Below are 26,186 nucleotides of genomic sequence, written 5' to 3' on the forward strand. Positions count from 1 at the left end.
GAACCTTTTCCTAAGGTTAAAAGCTATTTGTAGTTCCTGTTTATTTATGTCCTTTATCTATTTTCCCATTAGGTCATTTACTTTTTTTTTTTTTTTAAGTTTAGTTAAAGAGGAATTTACTAAAGTTCTTGGAAGTCAAACTGCAGACTGGGTGAAGGAACCCAGTAGATTACAGATTTCTCTGACTGGCCCCCCCACCTTAGAGTTTTGGCCTTGGTTTACCTAGGTTAAGTTCTATACACAGAGAGAATGCATAATTATTTTTTCTTAACAAAAGAATAAGGTCATTAGTTAATTTCTAACAATTTCAGTTAACTAAAGGAGGTTGTTTTTTTTTCCTGTTACAATCTTTATTTTTCTGATCATGAAATTGTTTTCTAAATTTTTTATCATTATGTTTTTAATTTTTTTTACATTGTTCTTCATTTTATGCCTTTTTTCATCTCAGTTGTAATTCCCATGGGCTTCCCACCAGGTTATTTACCTTTCTATTAACAATTCATAAATGCTTGTTAATGCATTAACAGAATAAGCCCCGCTTCACAAACATTTTTCCTTCTTGTGATATGTGGTATCTATATTTTCCCCTGTTGATATTTGTATAAGAATAATTATTTTTCTGGGTGGATTCTTTAATTTTGTGTAGTTAAATTTACCAGTTTATTCATTTAATAAGCATTTATTCAGTGTCTATTAGGCACTTGTTCATGGAGGCAGGCTGTATCCTAGTGAAGGTCCGAGTTCTTAATTCAGAGAACTTTTGTTCTAGTGGAAGAGACATTCGAAAACAGATGTACAAATAGACTTACAGAGATCAATCTTTAATTGGGCTTTTTTTTTCTTTCTTTCTTTCTTTTTTTTTTTTTTTTTTAACCGTTGGTGGCTTCAAAGTTTTGTATCATACTCCCAAGACCTTTCTCATTCCTAGCTCATGGTTCCTAGAGTGTCACATGGTTCTTTTTCAGATTTAAATATTTGATTCATTGGGAATGTTAGGTATGAATCCAACTTAGTTTTTGTAGGGACTCTCTCAATTAGAGTAAGACTGAGTGTCATAAACTACCAAGGGAGCAATGAATACTATGAACATACTAAGAACATAGAAGCTGATTTTTCCCTACTCTGGTCACCTGCCAAGGTGAGCAGAACAGCCACATCCAGGAGTCATTAAGGACTTGGGCTGTTTCTCTCCAGTTGCTCTAGTCATCGTCCCTGTGGTATCTTGCATGGTGAGCTCTGGGTTGCTGCTGTATCTGGATCTCCTTGGTGTGGAGGTGAAGTGATGGGAAGTTGCTTCTATTTCCTTAGGTGAGGACTTAATCATGTGGGAACACCCCATTGCATAGTTGCCAGTGAGGCTGAGCAGTGAAGTCTGTGCTGCTAATCAGACACTAAGAAAAAGAGAAGGGATTTAGGTGGGGAATGAGTAGCCTCTGCTACATTGACTAGTCATTCCAGTTTTATTAAAGAGTTCCAGAAGTTCTCCTTTTGATTTTTTTTTTTTTTTTTTTTTTTTTTTTTGTATTATGAACTCCCAGATCCATTTTGGTGACCATCTCGTTTAGTTGATTTCTGCCTTTGTGAATACCAGGATTACAGCTTGTTTTTTTTTTAAATAATATCATAGTTTATTTTTACATCCCTTTTTGCCTTTTCCCATCTCAGTTGTAATCCTTGTGGGCTTCCACCACCAGTTTACATGTGTGTTATCACCATAGTCCAGTGCACTCCCCTCTCCCTCCCATTTTTTGATCCCATTCTCTATTCCATTCTCTATTCCACCCCTGTAAAATGTCTCTGGTATGTAATTATTCATTATCATTATTATTTTCTCTCCTGGTCCTTTATACTCCTGCTATGAGTGAAACCATCCGGTATTTTTCCTTTTCTCTCTGGCTTATTTCACTAAGCATGATCCCTTCCAGCTCCATCCATGTTGGATTACAGCATTTTTTTAAGCTATAAAGTGAAGCTTTAATATGTTTAACCCTTTGGTAGGACTTGTTCCTTGCTTTTGATGTTTCATTTTATAGGGTTTTCATATTTGTGTTTTTTAAAAAAGCTGTGTGACTTTAAAACCTAGCTGACACTCCAGCTTAAGATGAAAACCTATTAATATCATTTTGATTGTGATAAATGTTTAGATAAGCCTTGTTAGAGAGGGTTCACATATGTATGATAATTTTGTTTGTTTAATGATAATGTTGCACAGTGTTGGGGAAATACTTTGGCGTTATAATCTTTCTGTATCTTTGACCCCCTGAAACATATAACTGAAGTAAGGAAGGAGAAACTTGTCATAACATATATTTTATTTTTAGTTCTGTGCTTTAACCTGCTGCGCCACCAGGGAGGGGCCAGTTTTTTAAATTTTTATACTTGATTTCTGATTATGACTAGGCAATGGATACTAATTTTTCTATTAAAAATTAATACATTTGAAAAAAAAAATTAATACATTTGGTTGGCAAGGATGTGGAGAAAAAGGAACTCTCCTGCACTGCTGGTGGGAATGCAAACTAGTACAACCCCTATAGAAAACTGTTTGGAGACTTCTCAAATTGATAAAAATGGACTTCGATTTTCCAATCCCACTTGTAGGTATCTAACCAAAAGACACAAAAACACTGATTCAAAAAGACACCTGCACCCCATGTTTATTGCTGCTTTATTTACAGTAGGAAAGACATGGAATCAGCACAAATGCCCAAAAGTAGATGAGTGGATTAAAAAGATGTGGTACACACACACATTGGAATATTATATTGGCAATCAAAAAGGATAAACACATGCCTTTTGCAGCAACATAGATGGAGCTGGAAGGGATCATGCTTAGTGAAATAAGCCAGAAAGAAAAGAAAAAATACTGATGGTTTCACTCATAGTAGGAGTATAAAGGACCAGGGGAGGGGGGTGGGGAATAAAAGAACTATATACCAGAGACATTTTACAGGGTTGGAGTGGGGAATGGGATCAAAAATTGGCGGGGGGTGGGGGGGAGTGCACTGGACTATGGTGATGGCACACAGGTGATTTGGTGATGGAAAGCCCACGGGGATTACAACTGAGATGGAAAAAGGCACACAATGATGTAAAAAGCCCTATTATTAACAAAAATTAATACACTTAGGCCTTGAAAAATAAAATGTTTTTCTACTTAAGATTAAAAATAGCTGATGAGTTTTTATCACAAAAACTCATTTGTAACATAAAATTGGGCATATTTTTGTATACTCACATGATACACAATAGTGCTATGTTAGTGTGTGTGTATTGGTCATACTTTTTTTGGACAACACACTTTGTGCTTTTGTCATTAGAAAATAGAATGGATACATACAAAGCATGCAGAGCTTTGCTAATTACTAGAAGGGGAATATTTATTGTGATCTCTACACAGGTTAAGATATAAACCTGCCTCCCTAGAATCCCTTGGCCTGTTCCATACCTGTCATAGCCCCTCCTTCCCAAGTTAGCCACTTTCCTCACTTTTTATGGTTTTATTACTTACGTGTGCATTTCTAGCTATGATAGTTTAGTCTTGCACATCTTTTTTTTTTCTTTTTTAGTTTACGCATACAAGAATTGGGGTATAGGCCAGAGGTTGGGGGGGGTTGAGAGGTTTCATCAGAGACAGAATGGGGAGCAGAACAGGTGGATCCACTGAAATAATCTGCTGAGGGGAGTGGGCAGGACATGAGAGAATGCTGCACCATGTGGGTAGCTAGCTCCCTGGCTGGACACCGAATCAAACGTGTGGCTGCAGTGGCTGTGGATAGTTAATAGTGCTGTGACTCGCCCCCTTAAATCACCAGGAATGCCCCCTCTTTGTCTTTTAAGTTCCCTTCCAGCAGCAGTTTCTTTTTATACAGTTTGTATTGAAGGACATGGCTATCCCCCTCTCATTTCCCTGGTGACTTTTACCTTCTCATGGTTTACTTCAGTTCAACTTGTTCTTTTTCTCTAGTAGGAAATGGCATTTTTTTTTTTAAGATTTATTTATTTTGTGCATACAGAACTGGGGTACAGGCCAGAGGCTCAGGGGCGGCGAGAGGCTTCACCAGAGACAGAGTGGGAAACAGAACAGGCAGATCAACGAAGTACACTGCTGAGGGGAGCAGCAGGTGGGTTTAGAGAGGTCTGCCGCACCACGTGGATCTCCTCCGTGGCAGGCGGGAATCGAGCTCATGTGGAAGTGGCTTTAGCTTCTTAGTGCTGTGCTTTAACCCGCTGCGCCACCAGGGAGGGCCAGGAAATGGTATTTTGACACCAAATCTGGATACCCAGAATGCTCATACCTCTTGGGTGGTCACTGTTACCAGGCCTTTTTTAGGGGCCAGAGGAAAAATGTATAGGAAATACTTGATAAGTTCATATTACTATTTCTTTCTTTCTTTTTTTTTAAAAAAGATTTATTTGTGCATACAGAACTGGGGTACAGGCCAGAGGCTCAGGGGCGGTGAGAGTCTTCACCAGGTACAGAGTGGGGAACAGAACAGGCAGATCGATGAAGTACACTGCTGAGGGGAGCAGCGGGTGGGTCAGGAGAGGTCTGCCACACCATGTGGTCACCTCCAGGGCAGGCAGGAATCGAACTCATGCTAAAACGGCTCTAGATTCTCAGTGCAGTGCTTTAACCCACTGCGCCACCAGGGAGGGCCCATATTACTATTTCTAATTCAGATTCATTTCTAAGTTTCTTACTTAACCTTTTCTATATTATATCTATATCACCTTTATTCCACACAAAAATTTCTGGTTCTCTGGGACAGTAAGAGGAGCGATAGAATTAGAATATGCTGCTACTACTCATTTTCTTTTCCACATGAGACACAAAGGATTCTCAGTTTTGCCACAGTCCTAGTGCTGTGCCTCTAAGTTGTGATAACTGAAAAGTAATAAGGACATCTTTGGCATATGCTATTACATTCTTCCCGTAATTTTTGTTCAGGGAGAGTGTGGTAGGGGGAATGCTTGTAGTTGTTGAGAATTTAAGCACCGACGAACTTTTAGATGATATTGCAAGAGGAATACCTTTAATTTTGTTAGGTGAGATACTAGTTTTGTAGTTAAATTTAGAAAAACTCCTCATCTGTTTGAGAATTTGTGAATGAAGTGAAATGACATCTGGGAGTCTCATTAACATATCAAGAAGAAAATGGGCAGTGTTGAGGAAATAAGATTGCTTATTTTTAAAGCTAGATGATAGGATGTTGCTTATCTTAAAATGGTTATTGATTTATGTATATAAGAGCTGGTGTGTAGGCCAGAGGTGTGGGGGTGAGGGCCCACCAGAGACAGGGTGGGGAGTAGAACAGGCGGACTGACTAAAATACACTGCTGAGGGGAGCAGTAGGCAGGTCAGGAGAGGTCTGCTGTGCCATGCCGGTCAGCTCCCTGACTGGGAATCAGATTTATGCTGCAGTGGCTGCAGGTTGCTTCATAGTGCTGAAATTCAATCCCTGTGCCACCAGGCAAGGGGCTGCTTATTTTTGAAACTGGGTGGTCAAGATTGGGGTTAGTTATTTTTCCTCTTTGTTTCTCTGTAACTTGAATTAGCTGTAATAAAAAATTTTTAAAACATTTATAAACTGTAAAGACAGGACATATTATAGAATAAGTTGAATGAGAAAGATGGTGGTAAGGACAGTAAAAGACAGGAAGGGGGAATAACTAAAGAATAGGTGTTTCCATTCTTGGTGGTTTGGCCAGTGATGCTGAAGTATCTGAGATGTGCTCCTTGAGAGAAACCAAGATTTCAGGGGAGGAGTAGCAGAGGGGAAAGCTCCATCCAAGGAAATGAAGAACCAATCCATATAAGTAAAGACATTAGAGGGCATGTAAGTCTTGAGTCCCAGTTGGGAAGAGCCCAGGAGAGACGGGATACTTCCTGCTGTGCTGAGATGACTTGGGACCCCACTCAGGACCTTCTCACCATCACCCGAATTGGGGGAGGAGGGATTATAAGCTGTTTCTCAGGTCAGTTGAATCAGAGTCTGAGGGTGAGGTTTGAGAATCCCTGTTTCTAAGAAACTCTTATGAATCTAGAATCTGAAGAAGGTGAGGTCTAAAAAGAGTTGCAATGAGGTGTTCCAGGGAACAGTTGGAGTAGAACACCTCAGGCTGAGGGTTGGATGGAGAGGGAGGATGTGGAGGAAGCTGGGTACACTGTTCTTTCTGGAAAATTTTCTGATAAAAGAGAGCAGAGAGAGGGAGGACTTTGAGTTGAGGCTAGTTGTTATAGTTTTTGTTTATGATAATATGAGATTTGCCTATAAATGGGAAGAACACGAATGAGTACAAATGAGTAAGTCATATGGCCAAGTTGAACTAGACTCTCATCACCAGAGAGGTTATTTTAGGGGAAGAACTTGATTTTTGATGGTTTAAGGAGAGCTTGGTGGTTATGTGTAATATGTTCTTATTTGTTAGCACTTTAAATTAAATATCAGCAGAGGAGAGGCACACACGTCTTCTCAATATCTCTATGTGAACTTCCCAGTTTCTCTTCATGTGGTGGTTTCTCCTTCTTGGTTTCCTTCAAATGGCACTCATATCAGTATCGAACCTCCAAAAGGGGTTGCATAGTACACAGTGGTGTTCTCACATGATTGGAGGGACTCCCATGTTTTCAGGGTTTCAGAATCATAGGCTTCAAAGGTTGAGGAGAGAGCATGAGGGTTGTCCTCTGCCTCAGGGTCTTGGCTTTGTTTTGTTTTCAATAGTAGAAGTCTATCCTGTATAGACTTTCTACCTTTCTTGTCCTTGGGAGCATCATTCCTTTTCTTCCCAATTAGTAAAGCACATTTATTTTTACTTGGAACTTGACATTGTTTTCCTATTTAGGTCAGTGAGTATTTTAGTTGTGTGGGTGGACTTTGAGTGACATCAGTTTGGGGGCTTCTTTTTACCTGGTTTGCAGAATCTCTCTTCCTGCCTACCCTCCCACCTCCTCCTTGTTTTCTGTTGTGGTTACTTAGATGCCAACTCTTTCTACTTGTGCACTGAACCTGTGTACACGCCTTCCTTTCTTTCTCATGATCATATTTATACTTTTGATGGATATATTTAAATGAACAGCTGTGCGTTTGTTGAGTCATACCACAATTATCTGATTCTGCTGTAGCTGCTCGACTGGCAAAAGCATATTTCAGGCTAAGTTGTGAGAGAGTTCCATTAATCACATTCTAGTCAGGGGAGGGGAGAGGAGAAGGACCACTAAGAAACTCTTTTTAAAGATTAATGTTAATTAGTTAGTGCATTATTTCAGAGTAGATTGATTTGGTTGCTACTTAAGGTGTCACCAGGAGAAACTCTATAATAAAGATACAACGATAATCAGCCTTGAAGGCAGAATTCTCTAGAATTGTGGTATGCAGACAGAGTAGCTGGTGCTAGTCTATTTAAATAGATAAAGGTTCTTTAAAAGAGTTTCTTCTGGGATCATGCTTAGTGAAATAAGCTAGAAAGAAAAGGAAAAATACCAGACGGTTTCACTCATAGCAGGATTATAAAGGACCAGGGGAGAAAAATAATAATAATAATAATGAACAGTTATATACCAGAGATAGCATTTTATGGGGTTGGAGTGGCAAATGGGATAAAAAATGGGGGGTGGGGGGGAGTGTACTGGACTCTGGTGATGGCACACAGGTGATTTGGTGATGGGAAGCCCATAGAGATGGAAAAGGGCACAAAATGATATTTAAAAGAAAAAAAAAATTGGGGGAAAAAAAAATAAAGGAGTTCCTTCTGTGAAGACCAGTATTACTGAGGCTACATTCTCTGAAGTCACTGGTTAAGTATTTTGTGTTAAGCCTCCTGAACACATGACTATGATACAGAAGGTGTTGCAAATTTCTTTCTTCAAATGCATTAATTGTTCACTGTAACCTCTGATTGAGTCTTTGGCTTCCATCAGCCAGATCTATTTTTCTCTTGACACTTCCTCAGGGTTCTTTCTGAAGGTTATTAATAGGCATGGAAGTATGGCTGTCTAAACAGCATCAGTAACTGTTAAAAGACTTGGGGGTGGGGGGAAAGAAAGGATATACCTCAATTTCTGACTTGGAGTTGTATTTTCAAGTTACAGAAGCTGTCTGAGGTCACTGGGGATGGCTCTGGGCAGATCAGCTGGTGTCTGCAACTAGAGATCCAAACAGTCCTTTCCAAGTGGGATATTGTCCACCAGGGAGTTGTCTGGTATACCCGGAGTCTGCCAGCCATCTTTTTGTTTGACTGCTTCTTTTGGATGACACCCCTGAAAACTGAAATCCAAGTTACAAATGATACCTTTTAATTTATCTCAAATACCCAGTTGCCACTATATTAAATAGAGGATGTAGAGCACTCCACACCCCTGGTTATTTCCTTGCCAGGCTATAAAATTCCTTAAATTTCACCTTCCTTTCCCTTCCTGAATCCAAGTGTGGCACAGAAGAAGTTAAAAATTAATGTGTATGAATTTATATTGAGTGCCTAGTACATGCCAGGCATGGTGCTATACCCACTGTCTAGACCAAGGTCTTATTCTCACACTGCTGGTATTTTCGTGTGTGGACAAGGGGAAAGAGGGGAAACATAACAGTCATACTAATAAATGACAACTTTCACACAGTATTAAACATTATAAAGAAGATATGATAGGGCAGTGCAATATAGAGGTGAGGACAGGAAGGTCTAAGGCTAGAATGGGATTCGACATCTGAGTTAAGTGTTGATAGGGAGAAAGACTGTCAGACTATTGTATAATGAACGTTTTTCTGACTTCCACAGAAATGTAATTTTTGAGGGAGGGTAAGATCTATACCTCATGGATTCTGTGATATCCTTTTCATTTTATTCACCCTCCCCGACTCCCCACCACCTCCCTTCACAAATAATTATAGCTTAATCATGTTAGCCTTGTAATTGAGATAGTTGTGTCAGATGACAGGATCCCACCACACCATGTGTCTAGTGAAGGGATGGATCGAAAGAACTGCCATTTGGTTAAAGAGGAAACTTCAGGCATAGTTAGAAATGAGCCAGAGTATCTCTGGTGCTGACCTTTCCAAAAGGACCAGGCAGGATTTTCTCACTGTGCCCAGAATGGCTGCTTGCCTGCCACCTTTATCTGGGAACTACGACCAGTCAAGGCTCTGTAAACTTAGGGTCTGTTATTATTACTTAGTGACTGAGATTACTTTGTCCAGTGAAGGCCAAGGAGGCTGAGGAGAAACTCCATTGTCCTTCAGATTTCCTTAATGGGACAAGCAATCACTACTTCCTTTATGCCTTAGAAGAATGTATTTGGGTGGTGGTGGGGGTTGCTTTTCTAATTGTGGGTTCTCCATCTGAGAATCTCATCTTTATTCTCAGTATAAGAATGAGATAACCCCCTCTCACATGACATGCAGGCTGAGTAACTTTGGTCTGCTCCATTGTTATTTGAGAATTTACAACTTTGTAAAATTTACTCATCTATGTTAGTAATTTTTGGCCTTTTCTCTTTCTGACCTCTCTGATGGTAAGTTGTTTGTGTGCCCCACCTCAGGAGAACCCAGATGGGATGAGGGAATTTTCCCTTGTACCCCAACACATCTAACTGAGGACTTTGGGAGGAAGTGGGACTTTGAACTCTTATCATATATATGAGGGCTTTCGGTTTGTTTTTGTTTTTTTGGTGTGTGGCAGGTAGAGAACCACAGAATCTTAAATACTCCTAGGTAAGAAGCCTGTTTTAGTTCCAGTTTGTAAACTGGAGGGAGATGGGTGAACTCTGAGCTGCCCAGCAAAATATCACAAAACAGCTGGGAGGTGATGGTGTTCTATCAGTTGAAACAAAACAGAAGAGCCACGGCTATTTGATACAGAGGGAATGAAGTAGAAAATGAAGGAAAATGTAGTCAAGGGTAGCAAAATAAAAGCTAGTATAGGTAGTAGATGATTAAAATTGAAATCTCAGAAGTTTATCTTAGTTATTATCTGTATGTCTGCTTGGGATAAAGCAAAGTCCAATTCATTTTGTATACAATTAAAATAAATTTACTGGGCTTTTTTTGTTCTTACAGGATAGCCTAACTTAAACCTTTTTCCTTACTTTTATTCAATTAAACCTGTTCTGTATCCACCCCTATCTTCTTGTAGTTTTCATTGTTCTTTTCCAAACAACATCTTGCTTGGGTCCAACTGTCACAGCTGGAACGTCTATAATGTAACTCTTTCAGTCAAAACCCTTTCTTTGCTGAAATAATCTGTAATTATTTCCTCTAACTACAGGATGAACTGATCCAGGGGCTGGGTTTCAGTTCTGTAGGACTTGTCCAAGAAGCTATTTGTATTCATCTATCGAGAAAGATCAAATTACATGCTAATATTCTGAAAGGAACACCCCATCAGAAACCCTCCAGCAGCAGTGAAGTCTATATAAAACCAAGCCCTGGCAACCTGCACATTGCCAGTTCAGACAGAGTGTGATGTTAAAAATATTTCACAGGTCATTTGTGAACCAGAGAAAAGACCCTGACTTAATTTATATGGTATGATGGCTTTGGTTTAGCTTTTCTTTGCTGCTATCACTTACAGTCTTGTGTCTCTTTTCAACCTTGCAAGGACCAGGTAGTTTGAAACAAGCTGCTGTTAGGTTATCTCTCTCCTAATGAGCGTAGAAGAGATAATTGTCACATGACTGATTTTTGTCCCACTTGGAAGTGGATGTTGTAAGTATCTTTCCTCAAAGTTTTATGACTAGAATTTGTCTAACCTCATCCCCAGGGACTTACACCAATTTGTGTTTTTATTTTGAGATGTGAGTTACAAGAAATGGAAAAGTGGGGGTGGGAGATGAAAGATAGCAACTCCTTGATGTGCTGTAGGCAGCTTGTGTTTTGTTTTACATAAAAGTCTTTTCTCAGGGTGGAGAGGGGAGAGGATGGGGAGACATTCAAGCTCATACTGTATATGAAACCAATTTTGAGGTTAGAGAAATAGAAAGAAGACTCAAGTAACCAAGAGTAAAGATTGTTTTCTAAGAGGAAAATCAAGATGGTTTGAGCTTGGATAAAATGTCATGGATTATTAAATGATGATTGTTAAATGATGGCTATGTCTCCAACTCAGGTCAGATGATTTTAGCTTTTATCTTGTGTTCTTAAAGCAAATTTTTTATCTGTAAGATGGAATTAATGTGACTTTTTATTTTAGAATGTCTGGGTAGAGATACTGTGTATGATCCCAAAGCACTCAGGCACCACCACTAGGGTGACCATGTTGTAGGACTGATAATAAAGAGAAAAACAGAATTACTCTTTCTGCTTTGCTTCTGTTTTTCATATGAATGAGAATTTTATTTTTTCTTATGGGAGAGAGGGCCTGGATAAAAAGATAAAATAAAAAGAACTGTTGAAATAGCAGTGACAGCACTCAGCAGGGTGGGTGAGTTACTTCCTGTAGATGGTGTAAAAAATCATTCCAGATAGAGAGGGTCATGTACCATCTGTTCTTCAAGATTCTACCTATCTTGGAGATTGTTACAAGTTGACTTGGGAATCCCGAGTATCAAGAATGTCCCTGTGGAATGAATAGGCACTCAATACATGGGCCACCGGGCCAGACAAACATTTTGTAGAACTTTCTGATGGGGAAGAGTCTTTTAAGGCAACTTTCCTCTTTCTCTGTAAAATGGATAACAAAATTGTATGCTATTCATTAGTCTGCGTTTAGTTTTTGTTCTTATAATGGGCTATCAACTAGATTAGTCTATGAGATCCAAAAGTTGAACACAAGAGTATTATATATTCCTGATATCAAAATGCTTTGTGATTTTTATTTTTGGGGGTAATGTATTGCAGTGTATCTGTGACTTTATCCAGCTGTAAAAATGTGATGAGCAAAAGAAGTGCCAAGCTTGGTCTCAAGCCCACACATGTAAGAAATTGAGCTAAATACTAGCTTCTTCACTGAATATCAGTCTGAGCTATAAATGGAATTTAAAAATTACCCATGGGATTTGGAAAGTGGTTCCACTCTGCCCTGGTGATGTGCCTGCTATAGTAGAATGTTGTGGGAATGTTCTTTTAGGAGGATAGGCCTGAGATATTGTAAGAGATGTATTGATTTAAAAAGGGTTTCATATTGGAAGGGGTATGTCCTTACCCTTTTTCTGAATAGCTGTTTTCCTTGGCGTGAGGTACTGAGATCACTTACTGGATTAGAGGCCCTTAAACAAGAAGAGAAAGGAAGTGGTATGTACTGGAGACAAAAAATGAATACTCTGAACCCAGAAGCTTCTGATTTTCATTTAGAAATTTTGGCAGCTTGAGTACAGAGTTGGTTGAGCTTGAAGGAGATGAGCAGTTGAATACCTTCTTATCACAAATTGTCTTATTTAAAAAATAGTGTGAACAGAAAAGGTAATTCCTACATTAAAAAAAAAATCCTTAATGTCTGAGAGGTTAATGAGATTTCTGACTCTGGGAACCTTCATATTTTTGTTAGGCATTGGGTAGATAACTTGCCTAAAATAACTGGTACCCGTCTTATTAACTGGTTTAATTTGGTAGAGGGGATGATCATTTAAGGAATAAGATTGTGGTTCTCAGTATGGTCCATGGTCTTCTTGAATTTCCAAAGCTTTCTTGGGGGCTTCTTCTAATGACATGAAGATATGTGAAACTGGGTATTTAATATTTACTTCAACCAATACAGCATCTTAAATAAAGCATACTGAATGCAGTTGCTTTGTTAACTCAAACACTAGAGATCTACAAAAATCCAAAACACTGCCACTTTTCTGTGGTTTTAGAAAAAGAAAATACATTTTTACATTATTTTATTTATAAAAATAAGGATATTATAATTATTTTTAAAAGATGTAATTTTTTATCTTTTAAATTTTTTTAAATTTATTTTTAAAATTTTATGATAGTTTATTTTTACATCATTTTGTGCATTTTTCCATCTCAGTTGCAGTTCTGGTGGGTTTCCCATCACCAAATCACCCATGTGCCATCTCCATAGTCTAGTGCATTGCCCTTCCCCGACAGTTTTTGATTCCATTCCCCACTCCACCCCCACAAAATGTCTCTGGGATATAGGTGTTCATCATTATCATTTTCTTGCCTGTTCTGTTATAGTCCTCCTATAAAAGAAACCATCCAGCATTTTTCCTTTTCTTTCTGGCTTATCTCACTAAGCATGATCTTCTCCAGCTCCATCCATGTTGCTGCAAAAGACATGTGTTTCTTTTTTTTTGGTTGCTGAGTAATATTCCATTGTGTATATGTACCACATAAAAAGATATAATATTTAAGAAATTCTCCATTTTAATTCTAGAGTAGATATTGATAGATATGGCCCACATGGACAAGCTCCTTAGGCTCCTCACTAATGTTTAAGAGACTGAGAATATTTGGAGATCAAGTTGAAAATCATTAGATGAAGGCATCCCTAAAGAATTAAATTATTGCTATTCTTTTTTCACAACAATTCCCCTTTTGTTGCCAGCCCACATCTAAAACTCATTCGCCAAAATACTAGACAGCAGGGGAGTTTCAAATTTACTTTTAGTGACAATATTTTCTTTTTAGAAAATTTTAAAATTACAAATGGATCCTTTGGACTTCAAGTTGGGGCGTTAGACTATTGATGTTCTTCATAATTAAAATAGGACCAGAACATTTTATTCCAGAACATTCTCTTTTCTACACTTTCACTTTTCTACTTGGGACACCATTTTCTATAGCTCAGTTAACTGGTCAAGAGATTCTCCAAATAATGAAAAAATGACAACCAGTAAGTGCTGCTGAGTTTTCAAAGATTTTTGGCATATTTTGAGCTATCTGTAAACAATAGATAAGTTTGAAGGAATAACTCCTCTCATTGTTTTCTACTTATGAGTCTAAATTATTGCTTTAATTTTGCTTGCACAATAATCTGCTAAAAGGTATTTTGAGGCTCGAGCTTTTAATAGCTTCAGGATAGAAAAACTATTATAATATTTGTCTTTTGAATTTTTTAAAACAGTGAAAGGATTCTTAATTTTGAAGCTTGTTAACTGTTTACTTATTACAACCTGAACTAAATCTAGAGAACACATTACAGAGATGGCAAATGTCCTAATCCTTTTATTCCTTCACAGTGTAGACAGTAAGTACTTAGTAAATGTCCTCAGTAGGTTCTAGAAAACTAACTTTAAGTGAAATGATATATAGGGAAAGTAGGTGCTCAGTTAACTTGTTTCATTCATGTTGGGATTCTTTTATTCTCACCTTAAAATGATGTTCAACAAAATGACTTTATTTGGGGACTGGCTATATATGCTTGTGCATTGGGTGGAAGGAATGTGCAGAGAGTTGCTAATTTTTTAGAACTTAAATTCAGTGTAGGGAAAATTGGATTTCAGCAAACATTAGATATGTACCTACTGGGCTCTGGTATCAATAACACAATGGGCTATAGATTTCCCTGTCATGGAGTTTACAGTCTAGTGAGGGAGACGAGTGTTCAATAACACATATAGGTATTACTATGTAATTATTAATTATGATAAGTGCTCTGAATAAAAATTAAAGAAGTGACTTAGGAGAGTGTAATGCTTCTAGAAGGAAGTAATACTTAATTCAAGACTTGACGAATGCATAGCAATTTGCCAGGTTGGGCTTGTAAAGAAGGATCCAGTCACTGGAGCATTTTGTATACAAAGTTCCCAAGGTAGAGAGGAGGTGGCTGATTGACTGCCTGGGAGACTGAGATGGTTTGGGACCAGTAGTGAGAACTAAGACAAAGAACCTTGATATCAGTGAATCTAGAGAGGTGAGCAGAGGGCTTGCTGTCTGTACCTTACTGAGGTCTGACACTTGCCTACTACTTCAGCATTCTTGGGGTCTCTCCATTATTAACTCTGTTCAAATCTGCAGTTCTTTCACTTCTCAAGTATGTCTTAAGTTCTCAGGATATATGCTTGCCTGGCCACAGGGCCTCCATGAAAGGTGGAAAACTTTACTCTGTCCTTAAATGCTCTCCTGTCTCCACTACAAGGTTCTTGTTTCTCTCTCTTTTTCTCTCTCTCCCCCTTTCCCCCACCCCCCAATCACTCTTATTCTCATCTTTGTACCATCTATTCATCATCAGGTTTTTATTTAGATAAAACCTTCTTATGGAAGCTTTCCTACCCTCTAGAAAGTCTGAAGTTGTTTTGTTAGCATTTTTATGTAATCTAAATCTTTCCAAATAATACTTACCTCAGTTTTCAGTTCTACAGTTTTTTTTTTTGATGATTATCACCATAGACAGATCTTGCAAGAACCATGATTGTCTGTCTTTTCCTTTCTAATATGTAATACATAGGATGCTCTGAATGAGTTGTTGAATGAATGAAGGACTTGGAGTTAAAAGATAGTACTTAAGATAGTCCAGAGATTTATAAAGGCTTTCGTGACATATTCCATTCTTAAAAGTTTTGGGGGCATACATCCTCAGTAAATATGCTGGTTAAGCATTTTCTATAAAATAGAAAATATGTATTATAAAAGATACCTATAATAGAAATTTTAAAAAGACTAAGGATGACATATTTAAGGTATTGCTGACAATATACTAACCCAAAGCATTCAAATATTGTTTATGTTAGTAAGTATAAATTTATTTTACAAATATTTAAAAAAAATTTAACATGGGGAGCCTGTTTCATGTCACATTAAGCTGAATGTTTATTGCTCTTTTCTGGTAAAGTCATTAATGAAGAACCACTGAGAATAGAGTTTTAAGCACTGCCATTTCCCTAATTTCTGGTGTCTTCATTAATGACATAGTCAACCTGTAATTTCTTTAATGGTTTTAGAGCACTGGGAGAACAGTCATTTCATTATAATTAGCCATTGTAACCTGTATTTCCACTTAAATGAACCATCAGGACTATAGTATGTGACTGCACTCATCAGCAAACTCTGTCCACACTTTCATTTTGTGTAGCTCCTACTCTTTCTGAAAGATACTTCTTGTACTAGAATTTCATAGGGATCTGAGATAGAGACTAAATAAAAGCTTACTTTCTTTAGTGCACTGGTATATTATAGAAACTTTAGTATTTTTTAGCAAATTTCAAAGTATTTTCTTGTGTGACCCCTGCTGGAGACAAGTGGGCTTCTGGAGACCGACATAGACAAGTAACTGATTCTAAGAGATGTTAGACTAGTGGGGGGTTAAGTCACTGCAGATGGAGAGGTGTTTCACCAAGTTTTTGTCTTTTTTTTTTTTTTTTTTTTTTAAAGATTTATTTATTTGTACATACAGAACTGGGGTACAGGCCAGAGACTCAGGGGCAGTGAGAGACTTCACCAGAGACAGAGTGGGGAGCAGAACAGGCAGATCAACGAAGTACACTGCTGAGGGGAGCAGAGGGCGGGTCAGGAGAGGTCTGCCACGCCATGTGGTCTCCTCCGGGGCAGGCGGGGATCGAACTCATGCGGAAGAGGCTTTAGATTCTCAGTGCTGTGTTTTAACCCGCTGCGCCACCAGGGAGGGCCTAAGTTTTTGTCTTTTAAGATTTATTTATTTGTGCATACAGAACTGGGGTACAAGCCAGAGGCTCAGGGATGGTGAGAGGCTTCACCAGAGACAGAGTGGGGAGCAGAACAGGCAGATCAACGAAGTACACTGCTGAGGGGAGCAGAGGGCGGGTCAGGAGAGGTCTGCCACACCATGTGGTCACCTCCGGGGCAGGCGGGAATCGAACTCATGCGGAAGCGGCTTTAGATTCTCAGTGCTGTGTTTTAACCCGCTGCGCCACCAGGGAGGGCCTAAGTTTTTGTCTTTTGAGCTAGATCATGCATGACAGAAGGGGAGGGTATTGGGTAGAAGATGAGTGGAGGGAGGGAGGAACAGGGCATTTGAGGAAGAAAGAACCAACAGTGTGTTCTTGTTGAAAGTCACAGAGACAAGATGGTGATGGAAGGAGTTAGTGTCTGATTGTCAGGGGCCTCAGCCCAAGATGAAGCATTTCTATATCACTAGTAAGGACTTGCTTTAGAAAAGATCTGTGTGAATGTGAAACTTATATCCAGTATCTTAGTTTCATATATTACCAATTTACACAATTTGTTCCTGCCTTGCTTGTGTCTTTTCTATTAAATGTTAATATAAGGATGCATTGTTTTGTCATAGAAATAGTAGGACAGTTTCCCCCCTTTTGGGTGGCATGGTGTTGTAGGTTGCTCCAGCTCCAATCTTTTTAAATGGTTGTAAGACTCAAATATAGTAACTCAACTTAAATTATTTAAGTCATAGATCATGTTAGAATGATACTTCTAAGAGTTTTTTATTTATTGGCATATATTTTGTTTGATATAATAGAATTTACGCCTAAGGTCACTAGGTCATTTTTTAGCTGAAAATTTTTTAGGTCGTGTTGAGATCTTTGAAGGAGGGTGAACTCAGAAAGTGGCCCTAGAGTGGCCACTAGTAGGCGGTAAATTTGATGACCTCCTTAAGAGGACTTTTATAGCTCCATGGAAAGGGTATATGATTAAAGATACTAAGAAATAATGCAACATAATATGAGGTAAATTTGTAGGAAAGGCCATGGATGGCAGCTTGAAATGGTGGTATGCTTAATTGAATTTGTCACCGGCATATTATTTGTTTTACTTACATCACTTTTTTTTTCCCTCCACAGCTGTACAATGGTAGATGGAGTGATGATTCTCCCTGTGCTAGTGATAATTGCTTTCCCTTCCCCTAGTATGGAAGGTAAGTGGCTCTTAGCTGTTTGGGGTAGGGTAAGTGTACCATGTATTATTTTACTTACTGTAAGATTGTTCTTAATCCTATCAGATATAAACCCCACTGCTTTTTAAAACTTTAAGGCAGGTAATGGTTTCACAGCAAAATTGAGAAGGCACAGAAATACCCGATATGTTTGCTCACACATGCATAACCTCCCCATTTTCAATATTCCTCACCAGAGTGATATATGTGCTTATAATTGATAAATCTACATTGCCACAAGAATCACCCACAGCCCATGGTTTACATTGAGGTTTCCTCCTGATACTGTAAATTCGGTTTGAACAGATCTGCAATGGAATGTATTTATCATAGTATCATAAAATTTCACTGTCTAAAAGCTCCTTTGTTTTTTCTTCTTACCCTATCACCCATACAAGCCCAACCCCTAGCTATCACTGATCATTTTACAGTTTTCATCATTTTGGCATTTCCAGAATGCCATGTCATTGGATCATGAAGTCTTTCCTGCTTGACTTCTTTCACATATTGACATACTTTTAAGGTTAGTCTACATCTTTTAATCCCTTAATAGCTCGTTTCTTTCATTGCTGACTAGCATTCTATTTTTTAGATGTACCACAATATACTATTCCACTATTGAAGAGGGTCCTGGGTGCTTTCTAGTGTTGGCAATTATGAATAAAGCTGCTGTAAACATCTGCTTGCAGGATTTTTTTGTTGACATAAGTTTTCAGCACCAAGGATTGTGATTGCTGGATTATGTATGAGTATATGTTTAGTTTTTAAACATACAGCAAAAAGTACATTCCATTGTCACTGGACCACTTTGCATTCCCACCAACAATAATGTGCAGGCTGTTGTTCTGTCCCCTTGCTAGCATATGGTGTGGTCATTATTCTGGATTTTGGCCATTTTAACATATATGTGGTAGAATCTCATTTTTACTTACATTTCTCTGATATCATGATGTGGAACACCTTTTTGTCGCCATGTTATATTTTCTTTGGTGCTCTCTCTATAAAGATAATTAACCCATTTTTAAATCATGTTGTTTTCTTACTGTTGAGTTTTAAGAGTTCTTTGTATGTTTTGGATGTGGGAAAATACATCAGATGCTTTTTTACATATATTTTCTGCTAGTCTTTGATTTTTCATTTACTTGATATTGCCTTGTATAGAGTAGTCACTTAGATTTATTCTTGTATTGATGTATTTAATAATATAGAATACTTTTTAAAAAATTATTTATTTAAAGATTTACTTATTTACCATACAAGTACTGAGGTGCAGGACAGAGGTTCAGGGGCTGAGAGGATTCACCAGAGACAGAGTGGCGAGCAGAACAGTCAGATGGACTGAAATACACTGCTGAGGGGAGCAGAGGACGGGTCAGGAGAGGTCTGCCTTGTCATGTGTGTGTTCCCTCCCTGGCTGGGATCCAACTCATGCTGCAGTGGCTGCAATAGCTTCATAGTGTTGTGCTTTAACCTATTGTGCCACCAGGGAGGGTCCTTAAAATTTATATATAAAATTATTTTCATTCAGGTAATATTGGGGTATCCCCATCAGGTATTACAGCATAGAGCACCCACCACCCACTCACCCATATTCCAAAATCATGGACCACTGTGTTCCTTCCCTCTTTGTTATTACTCCTCTGGCACCTCTTGGTGCTTGAATTCTATAGTCAGCTTTCAAGAGTTCATTTCTCAGCTCATCTTTATCTGTTAATTTAATTGCTTTATATCCCAAATGTTGGTGACACCATCCTGTTTTTCTTTCTCCTTTTGACTTATTTCTCTTAGCATTATCCTTTCAGGCTCCATGCATGTTGAACAAATGGCATGAGTTCATCTTATGTGATCGCTGAGTCATATTCTATTGTGTACATGTACCCTGTCTCTTTGATCCAGTCATCTGTTCTGAGAGACTTAGGTTATTTCCTTAGTTTAGCTATAGTAGAGTGCTGCAGTAAGCATAGAAGTGCGAGTTTGCTTTCAAAGTAGTGTTGTTCAATTTTTGGGATAGATTCCTGGGAGCAGAATTACTGGGTCAGATGGTAGATCCATTTTGAATGTTCTGAGTCCCTCCATACAGCTTTCTGTAAGCTCTGGCCCAGTTTACATTTCCACCAGCAGTGCAGGAGGGGTCCCTTTTTTCTACATCCTCATTACTGCTTGTTGTTTTCTGATCTTTCGGTGTGGACCATTCTCACAGGTATGGCATGGTATCTCATTATCTCTTGATTTGCATTTCTCTTTAAGTAATTGTGAACATTTTTCATGTGTCTGCTGGCCACTTTTTTTTTTTTAGATTTATTTATTTTTATGCATACAAGAATTGGGGTACAGGTGCAGATGGGGAGAGGACTGCCCAGAGACAGAGTGGGGAGCAGAACAGGCAGATCTACTGAAATACACTGCTGAGGGGAACAGCAGCTGGGTCAGGATAGGTCTGCCACACCATGTGGGTTAGCTCCCTGGCCAGGGATAGAACTCTGGCTACAATGGCTGAGGATAGCTTCATAGTGCTGTGCTTTAACCCATTGTGCCACCAGAGAGGGCTCCTGCTGCTTACTTTAATCAAATTTGGAGACCTGTCAGAGCAGACATTTCTTAATCTTAATGAAGTCCAGCCTATTAATTATTTCCTTCATGGACTGTATTTGTACAAAGTTACTGCTGTGCCTTGGCTGTTTAGATTTTCATCTATAAGAGTTTTACAGTTTTGTATTTTACATGGAGATAGGTGATTCAGGTTGCCTTAACTTTTGTGATAGGCATAAGGTCTGTGTCTAGATTAACTTATTTGCAAATGAACATCCCCTTTTCATGAAAAATATTTGGTAACACCCCTGATTGTCTTGAAGTATAATTTTTATACATGCCAAATTTTATCTGTATAAAACATTTAAAGGATTAAATACAACTTACAACCTGAAATGGAGAAATAAAAATTCTGTAATTAATAATAAAATTGTTTAAGCAAATATGTATTTTTTAGTATAATCAGTCATGAGTATGCCTGAGAATAAAACAAAATCATATTAGCACATATATTTGTAATTTTTCTTGATTTTGAAAAAGATTGTTACTAGTATATTGGTGATTGAATACTCTCAAGTGATTCTTGTCTTCAGTGATTGAATTTTCTGATTTGGTTAGTGAATTTTTATAGAATAGTAACAAAAGAGAACTGTTGTCCCTCGATTCATATAGTAGTTGAATTTTGGGAAAATTTAGTGCACACTTAGCAATGTAAGGTGTACTTTGCATTTTTTGTGTAACAGTATGATATTAGGGTTGTTTAATTATACAGAGATTTTCCACATAGCTGAAGCTCAGTGGGACAGTCAGAACTTGTGGGATGTAGGCTAAGTATTAGTTGTGTGCAAACTAGGCATTGCAGGGCCGTTGGTATCTGGCTCTCATTCATTCCTGCTTGCTCCTTTTTTCTTCATTTGCAAAAAGCTATTTGGGGTTAGTACTGCATCTGCTGTAGAATTTTAAAGAGATAATCAAGAGATAAGGAAAATAAGTGAAAGTATACCCAGCATGTTAGTGTATGTGTTTCTAGAACTATAAAACATTAAACAAGCTATTTTATTATGCATTGGGCAGTACCTACTTTATTTGACAAGAATTTTTTCATGAAGACTAGTGTTTATACATGTGAATCTCAGCTTTGTTGTGATCAACATGGACAGGGAGACTAAGGTCCCTTTTTATAACTAAGGGGCTAGAGTGATCCTATGTATATACTTGATAAGTTTCCAAGGAGGCATATAATGTAGCCAGCACTGGAAAAGTCATCATTTAATATACTTGAAATCTATTTTGTTTTATAATACTTGATCTGTTCCAGCTGCCTTTCTATATTCATTGATATGTATTATAGATCTACATTGTTTTTAATAGCTATTCATACACAGCCATTGAACACTTGAAATGTGGCTAATGTAAGTTGAGCTATGCTATTTAAGTGTAAAGTATGTACTGAATTTTGAAGACATTAAAATGTGAATTTTACCCATTTCTTTTTACAACTATGTAAATTTAGAATTACAAAATGTGGCTCACATTTAATTTCTATTGCATAGTGATGTTGTAAACCATTTTAGGTGTCTGGATTCTAGATTCTCTCAGTAATGTTAGTAAAAACCATTCCAGTATAACAATTAATTTAATTAGTGCCAAAATGTCGCAAATGGGATAAGAATCTTGCATGGCAAGTTTAAAGGAATTGAAGGTGTTTTAGCCAGCAGAGAAAGAAATATGGTACTAGATTGAATGAATTAATAAGAAGAAATAGACTGGAAATATTTGATAAGCCAACAGTTATTTAATCATCAAGGAATATTTCTCCATGTATGGAAACATAACATGAAAAATTCTAGGCTTTTTCCTCTTCTTAATTGCTTAAAAAAAAACTGAAAAAAATCTAAAGAATTTTGTGTAATAAGGTCCCTCCAAATTCCCAGCCTCTCCCTAAGTATAGTATCAGTTGTGTAAACACTTCCTTTGGATTTCATGTGATATCATAGGTGGATCAGTCTAGGACTTGATCGGAAAAAAAAATAGTGAATGAGAAATTGAGGTAGAAATAAAGTGTGAATGGGGTTGCTGTGTGTGTATGTGTGGGTGGGTGCTGTGGAGAAAGAATGGGAAGAGGAAGGGGAAAATCATTTATGGATCATTATTAGCAACCATGCTATTCTTGTTTTTTCCTTCTTTAAGCTCTTAAGCTTCCCCAAACATCCAGCAAATGACCTCTTAATGCCACAGTGAAAATACCTAATGAAACAAGTTTGTCTGGCTGAAGTGGAAACAATCACCACTAAAGTGTGGCTACTTAATATGCCACCACCAGGAATATGGAAAAGGACACATCATACTTTACCTACAGTAGCTTTTTTAAAACACACACACACACACACACACACACACACACACACACACACACACACAATCCAGCGAATGCTACAACCTAGAGGGCTCTAATCATTATAGTGGTTGCTTCCCTCCTGTCTTCCCTCCATGACTCAACTCCTTGTTAACTGTCAATATCCTATTCTATGAAGGGACTCTTGTTTTTGTATATTTACTAGGAAGTATTTTTTTTAAACCACCAAGCACCCCTAGTTGTATTACACTCTTATTATATATTCAACATTAGTCATAAAGCACATGTTAATTATAAAATACTTAACCAAAAGAGATAACTCACAAGGCAGGCAGATAACTAAAATCTTTAAACTAGCTCCATAGACTGTCTTATTCAACCTATCAGTTTTAAAAGGCAATAGACTTGCACTTGATGTTTACAGAGCAATTTCCACACCTTCTTGTGCTTCAGTGAAGTGAAATGGCATTCTTGGGGCATAAAGAGGAAACCATAGAGATTTAGTTCTAATATATTTTATTGGGTAGTGTATTCTTTTTGGTGGACCAAAAAATAATGTCCTCATTGTTTTAACAAATATTGATTAGAAATGATAGTAACAGTTGAAATGCTTTTGGTAGTTGGCTAGTATGAATGTATGATGAACACTTCTCATGTTCTATGGAAGTTAAAAAAGAACAAATATATTTAAATACTGCCTACTATACCTACCACTTATTTTGGGGAATGTTTTTTTGCATCAGTTAGACCTCTTAGTTACACAGTCAACACAGAGTGTTACACGTTGTGGAATGGCGTTCCAGGGTTTTTTTTGTTAAAGATTTATTTATTTGTGCATACAGAACTGGGGTACAGGCCAGAGGCTCAGGGGCGGTGAGAGGCTTCATCAGAGACAGAGTGGGGAGCAGAACAGGCAGATTGACGAAGTACACTGCTGAGGGGAGCAGCGGGCGGGTCAGGAGAGGTCTGCCACGCCATGTGGTCACCTCCAGGGCAGGCAGGAATCGAACTCATGCAGAAGCGGCTTTAGATTCTCAGTGCTGTGCTTTAACCCGCTGCGCCACCAGGGAGGGCCGTTCCAGGGTTTTAATCATTATCAGTCCCCTTAGAATTTCACATTTTTTGATACCCTCAGTGTAGTGCATCTGCGTTTACATTCTGTCTAGGGTGTGCTAGAATCCAGCTCAATCCAGTCTGACTGAGAGGCTGAGATGAGAGCAGTGAAGCCATCCCCTCACCTGGGTTTGTGTTTTTTGTATCTCTTGCCTCTCGTACCAGTATTCATTTACTGTGTTCATTACATATACAACTCTAGCTGCAGGAAGAGTTTTATTTGCTCTTTCGGTGAAGAGCACTTGAGTCCTAATTACCCATATATCCTTCCTTTTCCTTCCCATTAATAAGACTAATCATGCTCTAATACTGCTGTTACGCCACTGGGAGAAGGCCATTTTTGTTCCAGAATCTCCATGTTTGACTTTCCTTTCTCCTGTGAGTTTTTGTAGATGTGTAGAACACGGTATAATACTGAAAATGTCCTTCTACTTGCGAAATATTTCAGAGCTAAGGAACTCACATTTTACTGAAGTCATAAGCCATGGTTAGATCTTATATTAAAGTATGGATTTTTGAAAATTTTGTTGCAAGAAATATTAGGCCTGTTCTGGAGAAGATTTACAGGCCCTAAATTATTTCCTGGGTTGACTTGACTTGAGTGTTTCCAAAGCCATTATCACTCAGATTTTCCAGACCAATTACCCAATAGGAAGAGGGGGAAGGAAATGGATAACTTCAATGGACTTTTTGTTAGGGTCTACAAAGGTGCCCCTTTTTGCCAAGGGGGGAAAGAATAAGTCTTTCTTTGAATTTCTCATTATTGAGGATTCAGGAAGTTCTTGAAGGGGTGAACGAATATAAGAGCAAAATCTCAGTATTGTTGCTTTCATTTCTTATTACTGTAATTTACTCCTTTTGTACAGAATAAAATCTTTGTCACTGACACATCAAATGACAGGCACTTTTGGGGGGAGAAATGGGATCTACTGAGCTCTTTGGTACTAGGAGGACCTAAAATCTGATGAAGCTGCTTACTTTTGAAATACTGCTTTTTTTTTTTTTATCACGTTTTCTTATCTAACAAAAGGATGGCATGCTAGTTAGTGGCAAGGTGAGATGTGGCAAAGCTTCTCTTTAGCCTTTCCTTCCTAGGGAATGTTTGTTTCACTTGTGGGCTGTTAAACTAAAGCCACATCCAATTTTTAAAAAATTGAATATTACAAAATGCTGATATTTAATACATTTCTGTGAGGAAGCTACAGCAGTAGTATATGGAGCAAACTCTTAGAAATTCAAAGAGTCAAGTATTAAACAGATGAGAAAACAACTCTAAGACCCAAGCTCATTAAATGACTTCCCTATGATCAACCTTGAGTAGGCAGTACAATCACTTCTAGGTTTCTTATAAAGACAGCTTTCTCAAGAGTGACAGGATGGTCACTGTCTTCTCTTAATGGAAACACCAGTGAGGCAGATTTGTAGGAATGTCACATGTGCAGTTCTCACTCTTGAAAAAGATAAATACCAAGAAAAACAAAACATATTTTAAAATTAATTTGCAGCTCCCCAAATACTGCTAACTGTCCTCCCAGTTCTCTCTGTAGCCCAGCATGACCTCAGGCGGGCTTCCAAGGATAATGATTATGTGTAATCGTCATAATTACTCAGAATTTATGTAGATTCCACGATAATGTAAGACACAGGGCGGGGTGGCTTTCAGACTTTTCACTGTGACTCAGTTTAGAATCGGACGGGTGCACATCTAAAAATTTCATGAAACAGCAGTTATTCTGTGTTTAATGTATGTGTTTTATTCAGTTTTATTTCACTTAAAAAGAAAGAAGCCTTGCCTTGAACCACCACTAAGCTAGTTTCACTACTCACAAATGGCCAGTAACCCATCGTTTAGAAAAAGCAATTCCTTTTGCCTCTCAGAGCCCTTGCTGTGCTGAGGTGAAAGCTCCAACCTTAGGTTCATAGGTGTTTTTTCCAGTGAAGTTGATCTGGAATCTTCTATTTGCCTTTTTTAAAACAACAATATTAAGTAGTCCAACCGTCCTTTCCCTCTCTAAGCTGGTGATTTGACAGGAAGAGGGAAGTTTACATTTGCACCCTCTCAGCCTTGGTCACAACATTGGAACAGCTGCTGCCTGATTCTAATCAGCTGAATCTGAGCTCTGGGAGCAGGGTGTTTCCTAGATCCATGTAATGCTCCATCTAATTCCTTGTTATGGGTTAGAGCAGAACATGGACTTTCTGGTGATATCTGTATTTGGGAAGGAGAGAGGAGTAGGAGGATAAATGAAAAATTCCTCTTGGGTAGGAGGTGGTAAAATTCCACTTAAAAAAAAAAGAAACAAAACTCAAGAGCGATCTCTTTCTTTATCATTGTTGTTATTGTTTGGCTGCATTCGTTTTATCTTCTGAATTCAGGTACCTACACCAGTCCAGTTTGAATGATAAAACTATCTAATTCAGGCAAGTTTAAATGACTGAATAG

At 38.1% G+C, this 26,186-nt stretch overlaps 1 protein-coding gene across 5 annotated transcripts in view; it reads left to right on the top strand.

The window, feature by feature from the left end:
- ACVR1 (activin A receptor, type I) overlaps positions 1–26,186 on the top strand; it is a 122,916-nt gene that overhangs the window by 55,804 nt on the left and 40,926 nt on the right. For all 5 annotated transcript variants that reach the window (XM_012728647.1, XM_012728658.1, XM_012728653.1 and 2 more), the window contains one exon: positions 17,654–17,727. In XM_012728647.1, the coding sequence (XP_012584101.1) occupies positions 17,661–17,727 (67 nt within the window). In that variant the 5' untranslated portion in view covers positions 17,654–17,660. The remainder of the gene's footprint in view (positions 1–17,653; positions 17,728–26,186) is intronic.

The sequence above is a fragment of the Condylura cristata genome, unplaced genomic scaffold, assembly GCF_000260355.1.
Source record: "Condylura cristata isolate star-nosed mole 26May11 unplaced genomic scaffold, ConCri1.0 scaffold00002, whole genome shotgun sequence".
In the NCBI taxonomy this organism is placed as follows: domain Eukaryota; kingdom Metazoa; phylum Chordata; class Mammalia; order Eulipotyphla; family Talpidae; genus Condylura; species Condylura cristata.